General features: G+C 45.3%; 1 protein-coding gene across 1 annotated transcript in view; it reads left to right on the forward strand.

Moving 5' to 3' along the window:
- The window catches only part of LOC146782759 (extracellular calcium-sensing receptor-like), a 245218-nt gene extending 219865 nt beyond the window's left edge, over positions 1 to 25353 (forward strand). Inside the window, exons 5-6 of the mRNA XM_085637233.1 lie at positions 24204 to 24327; positions 24425 to 25353. Coding sequence (XP_085493359.1) covers positions 24204 to 24327; positions 24425 to 25353 — 1053 coding nt within the window. The remainder of the gene's footprint in view (positions 1 to 24203; positions 24328 to 24424) is intronic.
- The last annotated feature ends 441 nt before the right edge of the window (positions 25354 to 25794 follow it).

Genomic DNA, 25794 nt, shown 5'->3' on the forward strand with positions numbered 1-25794 from the left:
GTCCACTTGAAAAGGTGACAGAATTGTATTTCTTCTCTACACAGACTTCCAGTTGGTTGAGCCATCCAACAGAGAAATTGGTTGATAATTTGCTGGGTCACTAATTGACTCTTTTTTGTGCAGTGGAACAATGATGACTGATCTCCAAAAGGCAGGAATTTCCTTGAGTTCGCCCACTATATTACTGGCTAAAATTAAAACCCAGGTTTGCATGTTGCTATGAATCTCACCTGTAAATATTCTGTCCAGGCCAGGAGCTTTCAATGGTTTTGGCAAAGAAACGGAGTATGAATTTCCTCTTTAGAGAACTCCAAAGAGGACTCTATGGGATCTTCTCCTAAAAGAGATTTGTCTGTAGCACTATCAGACCATACTACTGTACAAGCTTTTAATTGGTTCTCCTGTTCTTCCAGGTCACAACTATTTTTAAATTACTGAGAAGGGCTTTACTTTTTCAGCAGCGGTGATACCGGATTCCAGGTAAGTTGTTGGTCCCTTGCAACCTATCTAACCAACTCCCAAAACTTATTAGCATTTTTGGGGGGTATTCACAAGGACTTATCTCCAATTTAGCTCCACCTTAGTGCATCAAAAGTAGAGGTAGATTTAACACCCCATTCACAAGCCAGTGCAAACTGCAGACATCGCCAGTATTCCCGCGATAACTGCCCCAAAATTTATCTCCACAGTGGACACCACCAACGAACCCTAATGAGATGCAGAGTAGGCGTTCCCATGCAAAAACACACGAAAAAATCACAACACCACTTTCAAAACAAACTGCCAGATCCACGATGCGTGTCAAAACCATGCTATAAGCCGTGGTAGCAGCAGGTATTTAACACCTGCCTCCAGCAGGTGTAAAGCCGGACGACTACCTGCAGTAGGCAGCGGAGCCCCGCACACAGCCACTCCCGAAGAAAAAACAACACCATGGAGCTACTCATCATGCAGCTCTGAGCCCCAACAGGGCCACAACACCCACCACCACCACCCCCAGGCCCGCCACCAACCCCCAGGACCGCCACCAACCCCCAGGACCCAGACCCCCCCACCAACCACCTCAGAGGCAGCGCAGAGTAAGACAGCGCACCTGACAAAAACGCACCACTCTCACAGACCTAATGCCTGAGGAAGTCACTGCCCACTATAGGCTCAAAAGGTCAACCATCATCCGCATCATGAGCCACATCGCCCACAGGTTGATGGTCCCAACACAGTGGAGAACCAACATCCCTCCGCAGACAAAGCTGCTGGCTGTGCTGCACCTGTTGGCCTCTGGTACCTTCCAACCAACAACTGCCAGAGTAGGAGGGGTCTCACAGCCAGCCCTATCAAGGTTCATCACACCTGTCCTGGATGCCATCATCAGCTTCATACCCCAGTACCTTCACTTCCCCCACACTGCGCAGGAACAGCAGGAGACCAAGGAAGGCTTTTACGCCATAGCTGGATTCCCGGCAGCGTTGGGGGAAATAGACTGCACACATGTCCCACTTGCGCCCCCTGTGGATACTGCACACCACTACCGCAACAGAAAGCACACACACTCCATCAATGTGCAGGCAATAGTGGACCACCAGGAAATGTTCACCAATGTTGTCGCAAACTACCCCAGTAGTGTGCACGATTCCTACATCTTCCGACAGTTCATCATCAACCAGCACTTCCAGGATGGCACATATGGAACTGGACAGCTCGTTAGTAAGTGCCAAATCAACACACCACACACCTCAAAGCCACCATCACACAACGCACAACTGTGGGAATGCACACGTGACCAAACCATATACAACATGTCAATCAACATGACCACCTACCAGACATGACAACACTACTCCATGGCCCTGCACACAATCCAGCTATATCATGGCACCACAGCCACACAACAGCTGGACGTGTGGAGATGCGGAATACAGCCATGTGCGAACGAAGCAAGTGACCCATGAATGGGAATGTACACAACAAGTGAGGAGTGGATGTGCAGGACAGATATGGGTATGCAAACCACAGATATGGCCATACAAACCACAACTTCTGGTGATTGGAGAGTAGTGAACAGTGGACGCAACCATGTCACCCCAGGCCGTGGGTCAGATAGCGGAAGTGTCGCTCGCTATGTCCCACTGTGTGTGTGAACATAGTGGGTTGGCCCTGAGTACACCAGGGCTGCACAGAGGTGTGGATAAAAACGCTGTGGCGCAGAACGTGGTTATCTCCTGGAAAGGCCAGTATCTCTGACAGGGCGGCGCCTCGCAGGCCACACGAGGCTGATGCCGTGAGCAGCGGGGCTGCGACCCTCTGCGCCTGCTGCACCCCAGGACGCTGATACCAGGACCAGGCCTGCCCGCCCCAGCGCTCAAAGGCCGCACTGCTCACCGCCCGACACCGTCATGTGTCAAAGAGGGCCCACCACATGCTAGTGCAAGCTGGCCTACATTACTCCTTTCTCATTGACATACTCCACCAGCATCCTCTTCGTCCCAGTAGGTCACACATGTGGTACTGTGTCCTGAGTCCCGAATGGCAGTGACACCAAAGCCGCAGCAGCAGACTCCCTTTGATCAGTGAAGCCTAATTCCGCATCCCAAGCCTGCGACACGTGGTGCCACTAACCCTGTTCAATGCAAGCCAGTGACACGTGGTGCCACTAACCCTGTTCAACGCAAGCCAGCAACACGTGGTGCCCCTAACCCTGTAAAGCGCAAGCCGGCGACACGTGGTGCCACTAACCCTGAGCACCGTGAGTGACCGTCAGCCTCTGGCGGGACATCGTTGGTGCCTGAACCTGTGGCCTGGGGGTTGTCATCAGCAACGGGCAGATACGGACTTGGTGTCTGGCATGAGACTGAGGCATTCATATCCACCATGTTGCTGGACACAGCTGGCATGTGCCCTCTGCATCATGCCCCGGGGGTAGACCTCCCATTCTCCCCCGAGACACTCCACGGAAGGCACCTATGACATATACGAGACCCTGCTCTGCCCTCATGACCCTACCCCAGTCTCCAGCAGGTCAGCATCCCATGGCGGCGGGCCTATGTCGGCCACTGTGCATCCGGGGCCACTAACCCTGAGCGACTCAAGTCATCCCCCTTGTTGTTCTGACATTGCATTTCTGAGTGCCTGATGACTGTTGGAGTTGTTGCCAGCACCAGCTACTCCCTGAGGGCTGGCTTACACTCACCCCACACACAGCCAGCACAGGCGTCACTGGATTAGTGGGCCTGCCATCACATTCTGCCGAGCCAAGTATTGACTCTTTTCTCCCTGCAATGTCACAGGTGATCAAGGATATGCACTCTGCCCTTGGATGATGACACCCCTCAGAGACCCGAACACAACCACCCAGAGGCAGTATAATGCAGCCCACATACGCACCAGGGGTATTGTTGAATGCACATTTGGCGTGTTGAAGTCACATTTCAGGTGCATGGACGGCACAGGTGGAAAGCTCCTGTACAGCCCGGATATTGTGTGCAAGATGATTGTTGCATGTTCTGTGTTGCGCAACATCTGTGTACGCACCAATGCCCCATGGATCCCAGTTCCAGAAGTCCCGGACGATGATGGTGACAATGGGGCAGGTGGCCCAGATCCCACTGCAGCTGCGGCAGGAATGGCCCGTAGGAACACCATCATTGACAATTTCTTCTCATGAGCACGTCACATTGTGGCCGTCCCTAGCAATCATGGGACAGTGCAAATTGTCCAAATGCACAGCATGTGTGAATAAAACATATTTGCAGGTTACAGGTCGTACTTGTACATTGTCATGTCACAGTTTCCTGCTGTGCCAGATGTGATTTTCCATGTTGTGCACATTTGCGGCACCAGTTGTGTCCTGTGTTCTGTTGTGGAGGTGTTGCGGTTTGTACCGGGATGCTGTTAATGTCAAGGTGCACTTGTGCTTATGTGCATATGCTGTACGGTGGGTGATTCACTCCTACGGCTCTGATTTGTCTGCCACTGGTCATTTTCATGCGGTGTGCCTGTCAGTTCTGTGCTTCCACGGTGCTGAGATGTTGCAGACTTAGGTAACTTGTGCTCTTTGTCGAGATGTGACTCTTGGGCATGGTTTGTACGCAGATGTGTCGTTGACGTCAGGGGTTGTTTGTGCAGGTGGTTGTGTCCAAGTGTGAGCTGCTCCTTTCCAGTTGTGAAAGACACACAATTGATGGACGGAATGCAGAACAAATCAAAACATTCACCCCAGTCAAGAGATCTGGATAAATCCATCATTCTTTTGCTCACCATACCACCCCAATTTAGACCTGGCCATATGCAAATCAGTCTTGACCCTGTGCCTCATGGAAACAGTCCAGCCCGAACTGCCAAGCCAGGTCCTCCCTGGACCGGAAACAAGCATCCTAGGACGGGTTTCGGGGTTTCACCCCTCTTCAGCAGTGACTGTGGCCACCATCTTCTCCATGTCATTCAGCTCCTGGTGTTCTGCTGGCCCCCTCCTCAAGGGTGCGTTGCTGCTTTTGTGTTGGCAGCGAGTTTCTGCTTGGTTTTGCCATTCACATCAGTTCAGAGCCTCTCATGCTCTTCCTTTGTCCTCCTCTGCCATGTAATGGCATTCACATGGTCCGAGATGGTGTGCCATCTTTGCCTCTTTGTTGCCAATGACACGTTGGTGGTGACATACAGATGGTGGTGGTGTTCTGGCTCATCCCTGGTGATGATCGGGTTTTCCTGGCGACTGTACCCCATCTTCCTCTTCTTCTTCTCATTGCCCTTCCACGGGCCCTGTATTCCTGGGTGTTCCTCTGTGGGGATTGTGGGGTTCCTCTGCAGTCGGTCAGGGTGCATCCATGGTACTCTGCAGTTGATGTCGTTTTTTAGTGGCATTTTCCGTATGATGTTCTTGTGCTTTTTCCCGCATTACACGCTGGCCTCTCGCTGGTTGTCACTGTTTTCTTATCGTTTTTGGGCACATCGTGTCTTTTTACGCGTTGGGGTTTGTGTTTTTATCTCCGTCACTGTGGTTGCATTGCAGACATTGGCCGCGTTTTCAGTGGACTATCGCATGGTACCGCCATGTTGTGAATTCCACGTTGACACAGGGTTATTTTCCCACGAGAGGCTGCGATGTGTAAAGTTGTGTTAGCATTTTTTGGTGATGTTTAGCACACGTTCTTGTGGATATCCCCCTTTGTCTTTTAATATTTTTTTCAAGTGCCTACCATGCTTGCAGATGGAGTTGTCACTTGAGCTTAAGCAGGCTTTGATATTATTTTCTCTAAGGATTTTTAGAGCTCCTCCCACTCTGGATTTGGTATGCCTGCATTGTAGGGCCACCAAAAGGGCCCCTTTAAGGTTTTAGCATTCATTGTCAAACCATTCTACCTAGGCAGATCTGAACGCAATTGGGGTGCCTTGGGAGGCATCCGACAACTGCTGTCTAGAGTTCAATGTGAATTTTGGAATCCTCTTCTGCCAACAGATGGCACTTCTGTTAACCCCTTCGACGCGCATGACGGAACGGTTCCATCATGCACGTCGGTTGGGCTGTGCTTATGACGGAACCGTTCCGTCATGGCCCCGCCCGCGCTCAGAACCTTCAGCGTTCGAGGATTACGAGGTATAGCGCTGGGATACTCATGGGTGACTACGCGCTCTATAAAAACCTTAAATAAATAAATTAGATAAGATTCAGGTATTCAGTCTCCCATTGAGTGCTGGACACCTGCTTATTTTGTTTGCGAGATTTAGTTGCCCAGATGATGTTTTTCATGTTTGGTATGAGGGCAAGGCTACTAGATTTAAGATGAAATTGTACCTCATACAAAAAGTTTGGTTTGACACTTTGGGAAATAAATTTCACTATTAGTGGATCATATCTAGCCTACTCTCCATCTTCTTGCCAGAGACCAAGCCTCAAGATTCTAGTTTGATTAAAATATACTCTATCAATCTTTGCCAATTTCCAGATTTAAACTTAGTTTTTGCCAGTATGTCAGATGGTGTTCACCCGTTAGGTGGTCGCTTCGGAGCATAGTTAGAAGGATGCTTAGTACTTCTTCAAGTTTTGTCTTCCTGAAATTCTTCATTTTTGTGTATGGGACATCTCAGACAACATATTTATGTGTATCTTTGCCAATCACCAGGGGTGAGGCTTAATAATTAAATCGCCACATGCTGTTATGGTGTGAGACCAATGCTTTCTGCTTGAATTCGGCCTATTGAGTGGCATTTCCTGCTAGATTTAACTAATATACAACTGCAGGTCAGTTACCAGGCAGTGGTGACTCAGACAGGTAAGAGAGGTGGGGCAGGGCAGGGTGGGTGTTGTGGAAGTCGACAGATGACTGGATAGGTAATATTAAATAAATAAAAATAAAATCACTTACCTTGCACTTGCCTCATTGTTGAGTTCATCCAAAGCCCAGGTTTCCAGAAAACAACATATATTGTGAGTTTAATAAAGGAAACCCAATTTTCATCTTCTTTCTTTTGTTTCAGCCCTGTAGTATTTAGGCTTTGTACTATAACCCTAACGATCTAATCCTTCTTGATGGCCCTATTGAGCCACATATAATACTTGAAAGGGAGAGAAGCAGATGCCAAAACAATCCTTGTGGATTCCGTGTCAGACTGCTGAAGGGCCCTGCTTTTCCTAGCAGAATTCCTCATCTGGGTTTGTTCTGGATAAAGAGCTTGCTTCAAATTGGATTGTAGTGTTAGATGTGAGAGGGCACTGGTGATTCCCATATGGCACTCCCAGAAACACACCCAGCCCTTAGAGCCCATGTTTAGTGTGCCCAAATGCTCGTTATTTTAAAAATGCACTGACACATTGCATTTTGGATCAGTTTGCAGTAAGGTATACAGGAACTGCTGAAAAAGTGGGTGGTGCTGACCCCGGGAACTTTTACTCTGTTAGTTAGGGAGTGCCCAGGAGCCATCCCATATAATAGCTGATGCCAGACATAAGGGTGGCACCTCTAGGCACCCACTTCAGAACACTTTCTCGTCCTGCAGAAGATCAGACTGGGTTTATTGTCTGTGACCTGAGAGATTCTCTGAAGGACTGGAAATATTCTCTTTTGTACCCAGAACAGAGAGGTGGACTCCAATGGTCAGTTGGCTGACTTCCTATGTGGCTGTAGGGAGACAGCAGGCTGCAAGAGACCCTTTCCTGGGATAACCCTGCTGACCAGGACTGGATACCTGGCACCATATGAGTCTCTAAGTGCCACCCCTGAGGACTTTGGGGCTTTAGAAGTGTACTCCTGCGATTGATTTGCACTGAAAAGAGTAGGTCAGAAGGTAGAATCTTTTACCAGGATGAATATGGTTAGTGTATCTGACCCACGCTCCATCAAGGTCATCCTGAATTTGGACCAAGGTCCCAGACTATTGAAACTATAGACTGACAAGACAAGACAAAAGCTTTATTTGCATAATTATTTAAAACTATTACAAAATACACCTAGTGAATGCAATTACAATGACTAAAACCTCTTTTTTTCATTTTAAAAGGTGTTAATACTGAAAATAAATACTCTTTACTTTCAGAAGATGTACTTATGCTGTCCAGAGATTAAGAAAGGAGTTTTATTGCTTCTTCGAGGAATTTGACTCCACGGCAAGCTAAAATTATCGAGGAGCCACTGAGCCAACATGTGACTGCCTGTCTGCAAGTTCGAATGTTAAGCACGTTTAAAATTGGTTTCAATAAAAGTCGTCTCTGATTTATCAGGGCCAGGCATATAGAGAAAAGATGAACCAATGTTTCTGTATAGTACCCGCAAAGGCGACATTGTTTCGTCTGATGCGGCGGTTTCCAAGATGGTAGTAGATCTTCTGAGACATGCATCCCCATCCGATAAGCTATAAATACGTTTTTAAGATGTGCATTGAAGTGGGATGCTAGGTAGGGCAATGGTTTTGAGGGTATGAAAGAGTTCATGATGGTCCAACCATGCCGACGTTTTACCAATGTCTCTTTATCCTCCATAAATGATTTCCTTTTTGCCGCCACATTGGCTAGTTTACTAAACGTAGCCTTGTCAGACCCTGATTTCCAGACTGAATCCAACTCCAGCATTTCCACACATTGTTTCAGATATTGACCCCAAATATTTGGCTTTTCAGATTCCCCCCGTTGTTTTATTTCCTCCCAGCTTAGCCAATCCAGTGTATCTGTGTGAGCAGATCGAAGTTTATGACAAAGTTTCACAAAACTGCTCATGCTCCGATATTTCTGGTTGTAGCAGGCCAAATTTAAGCCTGACTTGTGCGGCTGATGCAGATTTTGGCAGATTGAAGACCGCTTTGTAAATTTTGGTCTGTAAGATGTTTAATAGATCAGCCTCCTTCCCACACCATGTTACCAAGCCGTAGGATAGGGTTGGGATTATCTGGGCTGCCATCACTTGTAATTGGTGGCTATGGTTGGGACAGTCCATTTTACCTTTTATGGAGCGATGGGCAAAGATAAGGGATTGTGCCTTTGTTTTTAATGCTGTTTTATGGTCATTGTGGCTGCCTCCTTTTGTTATTATTAGGCCCAAGTATTTGTAACTCTCTTGTTCTTTTACTGGTATCCCTTGTGCCGTCCATTTATATTTTAATTTCTTTGGGTCAACCAACCGGACAACTTTTGTTTTTTCTTTATTTAGTTCCAAACTTTCCTTTTCCAAGTATGATGTTAGTTTGTTAATGGCTCTTTGTAAACCAATTGGGGTTTTACTCAACAACACTATGTCGTCAGCATATTGTAGGTAGTAGATTGGGTTGTTAGCCAAGTGGGGGGGATGACTATCTGCTGACTCAATTGCCATAGTGAGGTCAGCAAGAAAGAGATTGAAGAGGGTGGGGGCTAAAACACAGCCTTGTTTTAGGCCTTCGTGCGTTGGGATCTTCCCTGTTGTACTAGCTCCATTTCCCAATTTCACCTTTGTCCAGGTATTTTGGTATAAGGCTTGAGTGGCTATTAATAGCTGGTGAGGCAGCCCCCAACTCTCCAACTTACTCCATAAGCGCTCTCTATTTACTCGGTCGAAGGCAGATTTGATATCAATAAAACAAGCGTACAGCCGCGTACCTTTTCCTGCGGCTTGATCTATTAGAATTGACAAACAGGTTAAGTTGGTTATTGTTCCCATTCCTTGCCTAAATCCAGTTTGGAATTTTGGCATGATCTTTTTTTCTAAGATCCAAGCTTGTAGATCTGCTAAGATGCAAGAGGCATATAATTTAGCCTCTACATCTATTAGAGATATCAGTCTATAGTTCGAAGGGTTTCGATGATCACCGCTCTTAAAGATGGGATGGATGATACTCCCTTTCCAGGAGGTGGGTAACTCTGCATGTTTGAATATTTGGTTAAACATTGGTTTTAGTGTCTCCGACCACAGGTCCGGGTCGTGCTTAAAAATTGCGTTTGGCAGCCCGTTAGGTCCTTTTGCCCCCTCTGTCCTTAGTCTTGAGATTATCAACCTTAGTTTGTTTTTGCTGGTTAAAACGTCTGATTCTGTTAACCCGTTCTCCATGTATTCCTGCTTGAATTCCCCTTTTTTGGTTTTATAGTCTCTTTTTAATTTCTCTACCCCGGAGTTATTGTTGTGACCCGCCTCCGTTTTGCTGTATAGCAATTGTACGTGTCTAGACCATATATCTGCTCCAACCCCGGCTTCCTGCTGGAGTTTAGACCCTTGATTGAGATCGTTTATGATGCCCCAAAAATCCCGGTTGTTCGTATTTTTTCCCGAGATTAGCAATTTATGCCAGATGGATTCTTTGTATGCATACTTTGCCGCACTCAGTGCCTTTCTATATATACTCCTTGCTTTCCGCAATTTAGAAGTATTTGTCGTTAGTCCTGCTTTTTTTTGATATGCCAGGGCCCGGACCTCCTTGGCCACTTTTCTTTTTTTTTGTCCTGAGATCCATATTGAACCACGGCTCCTTTTTGTTGTAGAGATTTCTGTGGTGCCCTGAACTAGCTGGGAACTTATGTTGCAAAACCTGAATCATTTGTTCCCAGTTAGATACTCTGTCCTCCTTCTTTTGGGGTCCAATGTCAGCCAACTGTGCTTTAACTGTGGCCATAATTTTGCCCAGACCCTCCCCACGCCATTTTAGTTTATTCAGGTTAAACTTTGATGCGTGTTGCAATAAAGAGGTCATTGTTGGGGCCATACATGGTGCAGAATTCAAACTTATAATTTGGGGGAGATGGTCACTTTCCGCTCGGTGTTCTATACCAAACGCTTTAATATTGGGAATTAACTCATCACTTGTTATGGTGTAATCAATTATTGATTGAGCCCTGCCACATAGATATGTGGCGGCAGCCGGCGTGTCTTCCTTAAAATTCCCATTTAGAATTGACAAACCGTGATCTTTAAGGCTTGATGCTAACTGTTTTCCTCCATTGTCTGCTTTTATCTTCACCCTTGCCTTGTTTTGGTCAATGAGGACGGTGTTAAAATCACCTGAAATGACCAATGGATATAGTGAGTAAGTCCTTTGCAGGAACTTGATAAGTGATATCAAGGTCACGTGTTTTTCTTTCTGTGACTGTCTGTCGGGGTGGATATAGACATTAAGAATGATCAATTTCCAAGGATCCATCCCCTGTGACTGGTTTCCAATTATTCTGATCACTTGGACCCACTTCAGCCCCACGTCTATCTCCTCGGATGCCCAGTTGTACTTAAGGGTTACGTATATTGAAAGACCGCCACGAGGGTGGCCATACGTGGCGACTCTTTCCGCGTGTATTTGAAATTCTTGGAAGCCTGGTATTGGCGTTGATGCCGTTTTCCAGGACTCCTGAATCAAGATTATATCCTGCCATTGAAAAAAGGCTTGGGTTTCATGGTCATGGGCCATTTCTCGAAAGCCATGGACATTCCATGAACAGATTAAGACTGTGGGCTTCTTTATTGCTTTCTGGCGGTACCACGGAAGTCGTGGAGTCTCCGTGGACTTCGAAACGGGGTTAGGTAGCTTTGTTACTCAAGACAGCGGGGATCCAGGACCAATCCAATCTGTCTTTGTGCTGACGATCAATTACTTGAACCTGATGGGTTGTACTAGAAGACTCTGGCGTAAAGGCCCTTGCGCCTCGTAGACAAGTTGACGTTTGTCCTTTGCTCTCTTTCTCCTTTGCTTGATCCCTTCTGCTAGATTGTAATGGATATGGGTATCTCGGGCGCTTGTGGCGCGTTATGGAAATTCTCCATATTTCGAACTGAGGTCTTGCAAGGTATATCATGTCTGCGAGGTCCTTTGAGGCCCAGGTTGTCACTGTTTCTTCTATATCTGTTTTAATTGCATTTTGCTGGAATTCCACAGAATAGAGATCCTGGGAGGTAATACCTTTTAGATCCGGTACTTCTTTAAACAGAGTTAACAGGTTGCCTCGATTCAGGACATCCTGTATGCCCCTTGTCACATAATCAGGAATAAATGTTAGTTTTTGCTCGTATAGATCTGAGTAATTCCTTCCCCCCTTGATTTTTGTGTCGATTTTGCCAGGGGTTAGGTTACAACCTTGTGACCTGGTTCTGACGGATTTGGTCAGTTGTTGTTCTTGCTCAATCTGGTCAGGTATTAATACTTGATTCTGTATAAGAGCTGTATTTTTTGTCTTCAACCCGGGCGTACTTTGCTCCCTTTGTGGAAAAGAGCATTTACGTTCTTTTTCCAAGATGGTAATCCGCAGGGGGGTCAGCACTGCGTTGTTTGAGACTGCTGCTGCTGCACCACGTTGTTTATCCCTTTCAGGGAATGTAAATAATTGTTGATCCTTAGAGTTTTCTATTGCTGGATTTGGAACCTCTTTATGGGTGTTTTTTGTAATCAAACTGTTTGTTGCCGGGGTTCGTATCCTACTATGCTCATCGTAAACTCTGTGTTCATCCCCTTGAGGTTGTTTTGCCTCATTACGTCCCCTCGCTTGTACTAAAGAGTGGTGGTTTATTCTTATAATCTCTCTGCATTCGTCTCTCATGGGCAGGTATAGGCCTTGGTCTGCTCCTGATCTAGGGCATTCTCCCCTGCATGTGAATACTGGATTTAGTTTGTCACTTGGGTCTACTGAATGACCCTCACCACCTGTTGACCCGTTCGAAAGGCTAAAATTATTTTCAAGATGGAGTTTGTTTTTAAATATCGGGAAGATTTTCTCAGGAGCCCCGTTAAGTTGTTTCTTGTTCTTAAGCCTTGCTTTTCTCGCCCTTTTTCTTTCTCTCTTTGTTAGTTTTTTCTTGGAGCTTGCTTGGATGATCAATTGAGATTCTTCATTGACCGGGACAATTTCACTTAGACAACTTTCCTTTGCTGATATGTCTGGGTCCGTTGTTTGTTTACTTTTTAAGGCCTTACTCTTGAGTATTTGTGATTTTTACGGGGAAGGGGTTATTTCTAGCACCTGTCTGTTAGCTCGTGAAAGTTTAACCTCCCCTAAGATGTCCATCAAGATGGCCGGAAGGTTTGTTAATTTTTCTATGATGGTTCCACAACCACAGTTTTGTATTTGATCACTCCTTCCTCTAGTTAGTTCTGGTATCCCCTGCGTTGTAAAGAGCGCGGAAATGGAGTCCAATTTTGCATTTATGCCTGAAATATGCCTCGCCATTAATGTAATAAGGTCAATCTGGACTTCCATCTTGTTGGATTGGTAATTCAGCACCCTTATTGCTTGCTCTAGGGTGCTTAACAAGGATTGGGTCCATGCTGTTGAAGGCTCTTGTTTTTCTATATTACTCAGGTCCTTTAGTTCTAAGTCCGACATGTTCCCTGATGAAATTGTAATTGGCAATGAAAGACTCGGGAGTTGCTGAATGACCTGTGTGGTTATGCGATCCTTAGTACGTGTTATTTGTTGGTCTCTACTTGGGTCAAGGCCTCGAGGGGTTGAGGCCAGCATGCCCGGACTCAAATGCTGATCGCCGAGGCCGGGTTTTACTTGTGAAGCTCTCTCTTGACTGTCGATATATTTTGTGATTCTCTCGGAGAGTTCCTCGAAGCGAGAATCGTTTGATAAGAATAGGGGGTTTAACCATGAGTCTGCTTCAGGCCCTATAGGAATGGATTGATTTTTGTGGCCTGAGTTTCCCTCGTGGACACCCGTATTTCCTTTAATGTGGTCACCAACGTTAACATTGTCGTCGCTTGTCACGGCTATAACCTCACTTATTCTTTGTGTCTGCCTTAGAGCCTTTACGGGGCAATTATCTTCCGTGACCCTTACAACGCTTTTTCCATTGATTTCTTTTGTGGCAGCTGAGGTGTTGGGACAATGCACTTGTGCGGTGATCAACCCGTGTTTGCTTTGAGGGGGACGCATAGGAATGGTTGGAGACTCTGGGTTAATGTTTGGCAAGTTTAATGGCTCAAGAGGGCTTGGAAGCTTAGAAGCCTCCACTGTTGGAGCGTAGATTGGTGCCAAAGTGTCTTTTAAATAGAAGAATTTTAAGAGGCCAGATTTCCGTCTGGGGTCTGGTCTTGGCTCGGGGGTTGGTACCGATACCAACTTTTCTCTTGTTATTGGTTCGTACCCCGGTTCCGATTATCTTTTTTCTTCCATATTTCACTTTCTGGATTTTTTTGGAGGTTTTTTACTTTCCGCAAGTTGGCGTGTTTTCCCCGATCTCATTTCCCCTTTCTGGGACCCACACTCCTTTAGGCCCTGGCAAGGAACAGATCTTGGCAAGTAATGTCCAAATAATGTCCAGAATTAGCGAGTTTGGCGGAGTTGGGCGCATTTTTAGACCGCCACTCTACTGGCCACGGCTGTGCTCCCTGCTACTCTCTGGAACTTTCGCACGATCCTTGATTATTTATTTATTTGTTTATTTATTTGCCAATGAACTGGCTCTGCTCAAGCCATAGTGCAGGTATGGAAACAAATGTCAAAAAACAGGGTGCGATAGACTGTGCGATGGGCTATGCGCAGGGGGTGGACGGGGAGCGGGGAGCAGAAGGCCAGGAATTAAACAACTGCTCCTCCACTCTACCCAGCTCTACCCAGCTCTACCCGACTCAGCTTGTTTTCACTCACCGCCGCTGGTCGCTCGTACCTCTTGCCTCGCCTCGTCCCTCTCCTCTCCCCTGATCACACGCTGGTGTTTCAGCTAATTCGGCTGATTCGGCTGCCTGTTCCTCTCCTCTCCGATGGCGGCTGCGTTGGAAACGGTGAAGCAGGGTAGCTCCTCCTGCACCTCCGACCTCCGTCCCACGTCAATGCCAAACAATCCAATCCAACAATGCAAATGCCAAACGCGAGAGCAGATGTCAGGCGGAGATGCCTCGGCCGTGTCGCCGGCTCTGCATGCTCGGGTCTCCTTTCTTTCTTTACTTTCTTTACTTTCACCCGCCCTGCCTAGCTCAGTGCAGAGGCAAGAGCAGAGCAGAGCACAAACAGGGTTCAAGCGAGCCGCCGGAGCCGGATCCACTGAGGCCGCGGGGAGCAGGGAGCAGGGAGCAGGGAGCAGGAAAATGGGCGACCACCGCTCCAGCCCGCTCGACCCGCTCAACCCGCTTTGTCTCCACCGGCTGCTTGATCTTCGCGCCACGGCAGCTACGGCTACGGCCCAAACACGGCCCCACGGCTCCGCTCCACCCAAGCTGCTGCACAGGCACACCGCGAACTGCAAACCGCGGGAAACTCCTCCTCCTCCACCTGCAGCCGAAGAGCAGCGAGTGCCTCCTCGGTGACTTGCCTCGGTAGCCGCTCCAGTCCGACCTGAAAACTAGTCTGCAGAAACTATAGACTGTTGGCGCCTAATGTTTTTGCCTCTAAATAAACATATAACTTGCAATGATATATATCTCCAATTCCACTGATTGGATTTTTGGCATTTGGAATCATTTTGTTTATTAAGCTGTATTTTTCTAATTTGGTTTGAGTGTTGGGATTTTTATTGTTTTGTATTTTGAGTTTGTTACTGTTTCAATACTACATAAATACTTTACACATTGCCCTAAGTTAAGCCTGTTCGCTCTTTCCAATGCTACTGTAGGGTTGAGCTCAGGTTAATTTAGTGACTTTGAGGGTTCAACCTGATAAGATTTGTGATTATTGCTTGATGTTGGTAGCTACCCACTCTACATAATAATCAATTTTTGCAGGGCAATATTTGGGTCCTGGGGCAGTCCTATCTAGACTTCATAGGATTTAGTCCTGTGCCAGGCAACATGTTGTATGGTTGCACTGACTTTCCAATTCTTACCTTAGTTCGCACCCATTTTGCATCGATTGACTGTTGTTTCTCCCTTTCTAGTTTCCTAGCTTCCCTGTAGATCTTTTCGCTCCTTGTAATGTTGTGTTGAGTCATCTCTTGTTACATTTCTTGCAGAGTCTTGCTTTAGGGTGTTCAGAAGTATCCTGGACCGAATTCCAGGTTGGCCTCCAGTTCGTCATAGCACCTTCTGCTGCTCTAACCTGCAAGCCTTGTTTCAGTTGGTATTTGTTACCTGCTGCTCAGCTGGTATAATATACTTACCGTATGCCAAACGTCCGATTAGCCGCACTCTGCTCGTCCTACCACACACATACCTATTCTCAGGTAAAGTATCACTCAAGGCGCGCATACTTTTTATGGCAGCCTACGCAGCAACCCCACACACATACCTACTCCCTGCTGACGAGAGGCAACTACCTCGAAACACGTGTCCAGGGATGGCTAACGCGACACTCATTTTCACTTTAAACTTTGGCATAGGCGTACTCGCCGACGCTACTTCATGGACCACAATGCTTTGGGGTAACACGCTGGTAGGACGAGTAGAGTGCGGCCAATCGGACTTTTATTTATATTCAGGCTCCCTTGAGCCGGTGGGGCTGACGAGCCCATGGCTACGCACCTGCGCGCCTTGAGTGGTACTTTACCTGAGAATACTTTTTACGGCAGCCTACGCAGCAACCCCACACGGATGTATGACGTTACAACGCACACTATTACAACGCATGCACTTACAACGCATTTTTTACAACGCATAATCCATTACAACGCATGACATTACAACGCATGACACTACAACGCATTTTTAAAAAATACCTTTACAACGCACTACCATTACAACGCATACTACCTTTACAACGCATACCATTACAACGCATAATATTAAATTACATTTAAGGTAAGTATTAGATAGTATAGGGGTAAAAATTACTATTCTAACTCCAGGGGGTGCAACAGTAGGGTAAGTGTTGGATAGTGTAGGGGTAAAAATTACTATTCTAACTCCAGGGGGTGCAACAGTAGGGTAAGTGTTGGATAGTGTAGGGGTAAAAATTACTATTCTAACTCCAGGGGGTGCAACAGTAGGGAAAGTGTTGGATAGTATAGGGGTAAAAATTACTATTCTAACTCCAGGGGGTGCAACAGTAGGGTAAGTGTTGGATAGTATAGGGGTAAAAATTACTATTCTAACTCCAGGGGGTGCAACAGTAGGGAAAGTGTTGGATAGTATAGGGGTAAAAATTACTATTCTAACTCCAGGGGGTGCAACAGTAGGGAAAGTGTTGGATAGTATAGGGGTAAAAATTACTATTCTAACTCCAGGGGGTGCATCAGTAGGGAAAGTGTTGGATAGTATAGGGGTAAAAATTACTATTCTAACTCCAGGGGGTGCATCAGTAGGGTAAGTGTTGGATAGTATAGGGGTAAAAATTACTATTCTAACTCCAGGGGGTGCGTCAGTAGGTTAAGTGTTGGATAGTATGGTGTAATATTATGCGTTGTAATGGTATGCGTTGTAATGGTACTATGCGTTGTAATGGAATGCGTTGTAATGGTAGTTTTTAAAAATGCGTTGTAGTGTCATGCGTTGTAATATCATGCGTTGTAATGGATTATGCATTGTAAAAAATGCGTTGTAATGGTAGTGCGTTGTAAAAGTTGCGTTGTAAAGGTTGTTCCCCACCCCACACACATACCTACTCCCTGATGGCGAGAGGCAACTACCTCGAAACACGTGTCCAGGGATGGCTAACGCGACAATCATTTTCACTTTAAACTTTGGCATAGGCGTACTCGCCGACGCTACTTCATGGACCACAATGCTTTGGGGTAACACGCTGGTAGAACGAGCAGAGTGCGACCAATCGGACTTTTATTTATACTTACCGTATGCCTTTTGTATTCCAGCTGGTCAGATCTCCATATTATCGTAACAACCAGACTGAGAGGTGCCTTCTCCTGAAACCAGCTAAACCTCAGAGAATGGGCTCCATTCTGGACTCTCTCTAGCTCTCTCTGTGTCTGCTGATAAGTTCTAGCTTGTCCTTCAGCACAGATAATTAAGGACGGCAGGGGCTTTTGGTGGGTCTGCAATACTTAAGCCTTCCAGAACTGCAGATTGAGGTTTGGAGAGAGCCAATAAATCAGATGTGATTTGCAGGACTCTATCAGGACATTTCAGGGAGAATGTATGATGGAGTTCCGCATGCATTTTTCATGCACGCCTTAGGAATTGTGTCATATGAATGAATGCGTCTTTAGCATGCATTTGTTCTGCACGCAAGTCGTTTTAGCGACTTGCCTTAAGGGGGCAATGAATATTGGAATAGTTTCCTTTAGTATTCCAGCTCCAGTCTGTGCAACAGTAGGGAAGGTGTTGGACCTTAATTCCAACACCACCCCACCATTGCGCCCCCCTAAAACAAGTTGTTGTAGCATCTTGTGTACAGAAAGATTGGGTGCTAAAGATGCATTTGTTCAGTTGCCGGGGCTGTGAAGGCACAGCGTGGTTCCGGCTTTGTCCTCAAGGAAGTTTCACTCCAGGGATTCTTTCTAGTTAGTTAGACTGAGGAGAATCAAGGAAAGGCGACAGGCAGCCTCTTTCTGACCCATTGTTCTCAGGAAGGGATGCTTCCAAAGCTGAACACTCAGGTAGCTGAGTGAGAAAGCCTTCCTTCCTTTGTGCTATCATTTTGGATTGCTATTTACAGGAGACTCCCAGCTCTCCCCGCTTTCCTTTTCACACTTTGACAAAGAGTTTGAGTGGACCAGTCTGAGGAGAATAAACAAAAGGGCAGAACTGAAGTATTAGAAGGTACATTTAATGTTTGCCTCTTTAGTGTAAAAATTAGGAAGAAACATCCGGCTGGTGTGCCAAGATATTATTTCCTAAATTTGGGGTTATCATACTGGTGATGACCAATAAACACTTTGGGGCAGATTTACAATAACTGGTGCATCCCTGCATATCAGCAGGGATGCGCCAGTTATTTTGCGTCACGGCAGACACTTCTTGCGCCACCATGGATGCGCCGCATTTACAAAGCGACGCACCATGGGGCAAGAATAGACAGATGCGTGATGCATCTGCTGCCGAAAAGGTGACGCATTGCTGGAGTCGCGTTGCAAGTGCGACGCAGCTCCAGCAAGGCTCGGGTGCCCCTATGCCTAACATGCTGCGTCAATCCTTACGCCTGCTTCAAGCAGGCGTAGGGTTTTGACGCAGCATAGCCATGAAAGTGACTGAGTGAAATATTGTAGATTTCACTCAGCCACTTTTAGGAGGCGTTCCTGCGCCGGAACGCCCCCCCCCACGCTGGAACGCCCACATGTGGCACAGGGCTTTACAACATGACGCATCTCCCTAGATGCGTCACGTTGTAAATACCCCGTAGCATGGCGCTGGCTTTGTGCCGCCGCTGCGTCACAAAAGTGACCTTGCAGTCCAAACTGCATACCACAGTTAATCCAGTGTACAGATAAACTTGTGTCCACTAGGTTTCCCATGCCGGAAGCAACAAGAAGCCACAAAGCACTGAAGGAATACCAGACCACCATCTGTGGTTCCATGAAAGGAATCAAGAGTATTAGAGGAAAGTCACATTTGCTGAAGGGCTTCATACAAGGACTAAGTACTCATCAAGACAAAAAGGGGTTAGCATCTCATCTATTTAGGGAAGGACACTTAGCAATAGTGGACGGTGATCTGCGCAACTTACTATTGAATGAATCTTATTGTATAGGTATACCCTGCTATTAACTCTGCTGAGCCTCCCCCGAAAGAATTGTAAGGGGCAGAGACTTTGCCCAGAAATACAGTGGATTCAAATTGGTACCACTTGATAGAAGCCCTCTGCAGAATATGTACAAGTGCTACATTGTGTGCTACAACTAAAAGTATTTTTCTTTCGGTACAACTAAACTATTTACAGAACTGTGAATTATTGGAGGCTATCTTATATTTGTTGGCTTCAGAGTATTTAACCCCCACCTCACCTCCCTCAGTAAGTCTTGAAATGCTTGACAATGCTACCCTGAGGGTCATGTGTGAAGGAGGTGAACTTAGTGTTGAGATTTTGGGTTCAATAATAGGGTAAATCCCCAAAGAACCAGTGGTAAAAGGCTGGGATTGACACAATCTCAGACCAGTAACTCTTGATTGCCCCTGGATTCCTGAGGATGTCACCGCCATGAGGATACATTTTTTATCTTCACAGACAGTGTCTTTGAAGTAGGCAATGATGTTTGTTACCATTCTTGGGAAAAACAGAAGATTAACGCATGATGGTTTTTGGGATCCAGGGATTCTTTCTAGTTAGTTAGACTGAGGAGAATCAAGGAAAGGCGACAGGCAGCCTCTTTCTGACCCATTGTTCTCAGGAAGGGATGCTTCCAAAGCTGAACACTCAGGTAGCTGAGTGAGAAAGCCTTCCTTCCTTTGTGCTATCATTTTGGATTGCTATTTACAGGAGACTCCCAGCTCTCCCCGCTTTCCTTTTCACACTTTGACAAAGAGTTTGAGTGGACCAGTCTGAGGAGAATAAACAAAAGGGCAGAATAGCCAAGAACCAGTCTCAGAACTGAAGTATTAGAAGGTACATTTAATGTTTGCCTCTTTAGTGTAAAAATTAGGAAGAAACATCCGGCTGGTGTGCCAAGATATTATTTCCTAAATTTGGGGTTATCATACTGGTGATGACCAATAAACACTTTGGGGCAGATTTACAATAACTGGTGCATCCCTGCATATCAGCAGGGATGCGCCAGTTATTTTGCGTCACGGCAGACACTTCTTGCGCCACCATGGATGCGCCGCATTTACAATGCGACGCACCATGGGGCAAGAATAGACAGATGCGTGATGCATCTGCTGCCGAAAAGGTGACGCATTGCTGGAGTCGCGTTGCAAGTGCGACGCAGCTCCAGCAAGGCTCGGGTGCCCCTATGCCTAACATGCTGCGTCAATCCTTACGCCTGCTTCAAGCAGGCGTAGGGTTTTGACGCAGCATAGCCATAAAAGTGACTGAGTGAAATATTGTAGATTTCACTCAGCCACTTTTAGGAGGCGTTCCTGCGCCGGAACGCCCCCCCCCCACGCTGGAACGCCCACATGTGGCACAGGGCTTTACAACATGACGCATCTCCCTAGATGCGTCACGTTGTAAATACCCCGTAGCATGGCGCTGGCTTTGTGCCGCCGCTGCGTCACAAAAGTGACCTTGCAGTCCAAACTGCATACCACAGTTAATCCAGTGTACAGATAAACTTTTGTCCACTAGGTTTCCCATGCCGGAAGCAACAAGAAGCCACAAAGCACTGAAGGAATACCAGACCACCATCTGTGGTTCCATGAAAGGAATCAAGAGTATTAGAGGAAAGTCACATTTGCTGAAGGGCTTCATACAAGGACTAAGTACTCATCAAGACAAAAAGGGGTTAGCATCTCATCTATTTAGGGAAGGACACTTAGCAATAGTGGACGGTGATCTGCGCAACTTACTATTGAATGAATCTTATTGTATAGGTATACCCTGCTATTAACTCTGCTGAGCCTCCCCCGAAAGAATTGTAAGGGGCAGAGACTTTGCCCAGAAATACAGTGGATTCAAATTGGTACCACTTGATAGAAGCCCTCTGCAGAATATGTACAAGTGCTACATTGTGTGCTACAACTAAAAGTATTTTTCTTTCGGTACAACTAAACTATTTACAGAACTGTGAATTATTGGAGGCTATCTTATATTTGTTGGCTTCAGAGTATTTAACCCCCACCTCACCTCCCTCAGTAAGTCTTGAAATGCTTGACAATGCTACCCTGAGGGTCATGTGTGAAGGAGGTGAACTTAGTGTTGAGATTTTGGGTTCAATAATAGGGTAAATCCCCAAAGAACCAGTGGTAAAAGGCTGGGATTGACACAATCTCAGACCAGTAACTCTTGATTGCCCCAGGATTCCTGAGGATGTCACCGCCATGAGGATACATTTTTTATCTTCACAGACAGTGTCTTTGAAGTAGGCAATGATGTTTGTTACCATTCTGGAGAGACAGAAGTTTAAAGCATGATGGTTTTTGGGATGCAGTGTGGAACAATGGGTGTCAGAAGAGAAGCAGGCTTACTGTTGTCTACCTTCTGTTAGATCTTCTGTATTCTTTCAATTAAAAAAAGGTTGACAGTGTTGCACCTGATTGTGGAGTGTGGAAAGGGATGGTCAGGTAAGGGGTTGATACAGTGCTTGACTGGCTGATGTGATGAGTTGTATGCATGTATGCTAAGGGGCTTCAGTAGTGAGAGTTGTTAATGGTTCTGTTTTTCTTCCATTGAACTTCCTGTCTGGTATTGAGCATTCTTTGCTGATGAGGCAGGTAGACTGTCAGGATTCTGAAGGGTTTGGCTTACTCTTGTGTGGGTTAGTTGAAACATGTCCATTCAAATGATTTTCAGGAAATGCACTGAAGTCCTATAGAAGGGTGTTGATGTTGAATGCTGAGGTAGATGGGTGAGAGATTAATTTAAGGTTTAGTTTGCAGACAGAAAACTCTTAGAAGGATCTGACGGATTGTTCTCAATTGGGTTGGCCTTAATATGTTGATTGAATGGTGAGCATGGTGAAAGGGATTGGGTACTGGTCGGTCCTGTTCTGGGGCATGGGAGGTTTGCATTGGATGGTTGTTGATGTTGCAGAGATGTGATTAAGCACTTGACCTTTGATTCTGTTGGTTGGGTGACATGATGACAATTAGTGTGTTGGTATCATTGAGGAGTGTTTCTCGTGTTGCTTTCATGCTGGAGTTATCTGGGAGGTTAAGTTAGTGAGGAGGACAGCGACAGATTCATGAGATGATTAAGAGCTCCAAGAATTCCTTTTTCTGTTAAGAAGTTCTGTGGATGAGGTCAAAGGTAACAGACTGAGTTGTGGAGGGTGGGAAGTGGTATGGCAGGAGATCAATGATATTCTATGACCCTTGTTTACCTAGGCTCCAGGATCAAGAGGACCTAGGGAGGACAATGAGGTCTCCTCCCTTCTTATGTGGGAGATTCGCATGGTGGACGTTTTAGCCTGCAGAAACAAGCATGTCTAGGATGGGATAGGATGCGATGAAGAATGCAGCAAGGTTTTTTATACGTGATGAGGTCTGCAATGTCTAGAACATGGAGTACTGCACAGTGTGCGTTATTGAGCAAATGTTCTAGTGTGTGTTTGGTAGTTTGAGGGTGAGTGCCTGCTAGTTAGTGGATGTGCATGATGTGTCTATGTCAGGATGAAATATGTGTATCTGTGTGTATTTCAATCTGGGTCTGATTGTAATACTGGCTAGTGAGTGACACTGGGTTAGGCACATGATCAGATCTAACATCTTAGGTGCATGCTGAGGATCTGGTTAAGGGAGGGTTCTACCCCAAGGCCCTTCTTGGCCCTGACAGTTCCAAACAGCCTTAACTGAGAACGTTCAGGCAATAGGATGCCTTAAGCATTTGATATATGGAGGGGAGGGGGCATATGGTTTCATGTAGGAAGATCTTGGTTCTGGGAAGTACTTTGATTGTATTAAAGAAACAAGGACAACCCTACTCACGAGGAATTAGGGCAAACAGTTTAAACATAAAGGGAAACAATGGTTCTTGTGGACAATGTATGAATTCTTAATATTCAACATGCACAATATCAATTAACACTGGGTATAGGATGTTGAAAGAAAAACGTTAATACAGAACGCAATCAGGAGGACAGATACTTTTTGTACAAAATAGCGTCTGTAATTAAAAAAACATATCAACTGTGCTCTGTGTCCCAATGAAAAATAGAACAAATACAACATTAGTGATTTTTTGTTCATCACTTTATTGGTATGCACTTCACCAATTCTGGCTAATGATCACTGTGATTCAACAGGTGTCCGTTGTCCCTCATATTTAGACTCCAATGAGACCCCCTATTGTTTTCGGGGTCAAAACATTGTCAGCTCGCATTTTAAATGAACCATTTCCAGCCTCTCTATATTAATATGGAGGCTGTTCTATGAAATTTTTTATTCAAAAATGGTTGTTTTATATATTAAAAAACCTTGCTGTATATTACGATTAGTCACTAATGTTGTGTTGGTTCTATTTTCCACTTGGGACACAGAGCACAGTATATATGCTTTTCCAATACAGATGATATTTTGTGCAAACAGCATTTGGTCTCCTGATTTTGTTCTGTATTAAAGTTTTTCTTTCGACATCCTGTTCCCAGTGTTAATTGCCATTGTGCATGTTGACTATTAAGTATTCATACATTGTCCAGAAGAACCATTGTTTCCCTATATATGATAGAACTACATTGATTTCACTTCCTTTAGAGAAACAGATGCTGGGAATGAGGTCTGCTTGTCTGGTTTCTTCTTTTAAAAGTGATTCGGGTAGGAAACCAATCATGTTACTCATGCAGAGATGGATACCAGGAAACACACTGATGTTACTTTTGGTATAGCTGCCTGGTGGGAAATGCTGAGATATTGTTTCTGTTACAGATGAACACTGCAACTGCCATGAAGTTACTTTCAGTAAAGATAAATTCAGAGAACTGGAGTAACACCACTTCCTCTGAAAATTTACTGAGAAATGAGGTCTTCTTCTCTAACTTCTTCTTGTCAAAATGTTTTTAGGGGAACCCAGTGATACCACTTGCTGTAAAAAACGATGCTGTGAAATGCAGTGATGTAAATTTCTGCTTGCTCCTTTGTTAATCCCACCAAATTGGTTCCCTTCAGCAAACATCTGTCACTGATCAGCGTCTGCAATATACTCTCACCATTAGAAGAGAATGTGCATCCTGGAGCTTCATAATCTGTCCCATTTGGGACTTCTGTCATTCCTCCCATCTGTAGCCATTTCATTTTCATATGCATGTTTGAAGGGCATAACATTTTTGGTAGTTATATCTAAAATGTTCAACTAAACTTTAAAGATTCAAAATGTAACTCTAATTTCATTTGACCTTGTTTTCTCCATCCAGATTCCTAGCTCAGTATGCACTCCCAGCTGCCCCACTGGATTCAGAAAAGGTGTCATTCCTGGAAAACCAATCTGCTGCTTCCAGTGTGTCCAATGCCTACGGGGGGAGATTTCTTACCTGCTAGGTAAGAGAACAAGCAAAAAGGGGCATTTGAATGAAGGCTGTGCTGTAGTTAAGGAAATAGCTCTAATAATGTATGTTACATCATTTTCGTTTCTCAGATTCTACTGAATGCATGCCATGCCCCTGGGATCAGTGGCCCAACAATAACCAGAACAGATGTATCCCAAAAGTCACAGAGTTTCTTGCCTACACAGAACCTTTTGGTATGACCTTAGCAGTGATCAGCATGTCATTATCAGTGATTCCCTTTACCATCCTGGGACTTTTCATTCATCACAGGAACACCCCAATCATCAAAGCAAGTAATTCTAATCTCAGCTACATCTTGCTCACGTCGCTAACCTTGTGCTTCTTCTGCTCCTTGGCATTTATTGGTTATCCCACAGTAGAAAAATGTCTCATACGCCAGACAGCTTTTGGAATCACGTTTGCTCTCTGTGTCTCTTGCATCTTGGCCAGAACCATAATGGTGGTCATTGCCTTTAATGCCACAAAACCCAATAGTGACTTTAGGAAATGGGTTGGACCTCAGTTGTCCTATACAGTTATTTCTGTCAGCACACTTATTCAAATTCTGCTCTGCGTCATCTGGTTGGTTTTGGCTCCACCTTTTTCAGAATATAATATTGACATTAAGCCTGGAATTATCCTAATGCAATGTAACGAGGGGTCTCCTACTGCTTTCTGGTGCATGCTGGGATATCTTGGTTTTCTGGCCTCCATCAGTTTCATAGTGGCCTTCCTAGCCAGAAAGCTCCCTGACAGCTTCAACGAGGCTCAATACATCACCTTCAGCATGCTTGCATTCCTAAGTGTCTGGCTGTCATTTATTCCGGCCTACCTCAGCACAAGGGGAAAGTATATGATCGCGATGGAAATTTTTGCAATCTTGTCTTCTAGTTTTTCCTTAGTTTTCTGCATATATTTCCCAAAATGTTATATCATCTTATTTAGATCAGAAATGAACACAAAGGAATACCTAATGGGTCGGGATGCAAGAAAGAGCAATAAAATAAAGGGACTATAACAAGAATTTGCTTGTATTGAATTAATCGAGATCAAGGACTGCACATTTAACCCAGACAATTTGAAGATGAAGTGACATGCACACATTCTACAGCCTTGGGTGCCAGCTTTAAATGTATCTCAGATGTGAAGGACTATAACTAGGGAAGTCAAGAAACTGGCAATTTGTTTAACTTTTTTCTTTGATAGTCTTGAGTTATGTCTTGGCCTCAAAATGGCATGTTATCATTAACCCAGATTCATTAAAGCAGACTTTTTTTCAAGCCCAACAAATGTATATATTCCCTTTATGAAATGAAAGTCATATTTTAAACTGCAACATGCTGCCCTTACTCACTGTTTGGAAGTCTTACCGTCATGACTCCAGCAGCAAGCAACTGACAGTATTTTACCACTTTGTCCTGCACTGTATCTTTGATTTTCTACAATCTACTCCATGAAT

Source organism: Triturus cristatus, chromosome 12, assembly GCF_964204655.1.
Source record: "Triturus cristatus chromosome 12, aTriCri1.1, whole genome shotgun sequence".
NCBI classification, from domain to species: domain Eukaryota; kingdom Metazoa; phylum Chordata; class Amphibia; order Caudata; family Salamandridae; genus Triturus; species Triturus cristatus.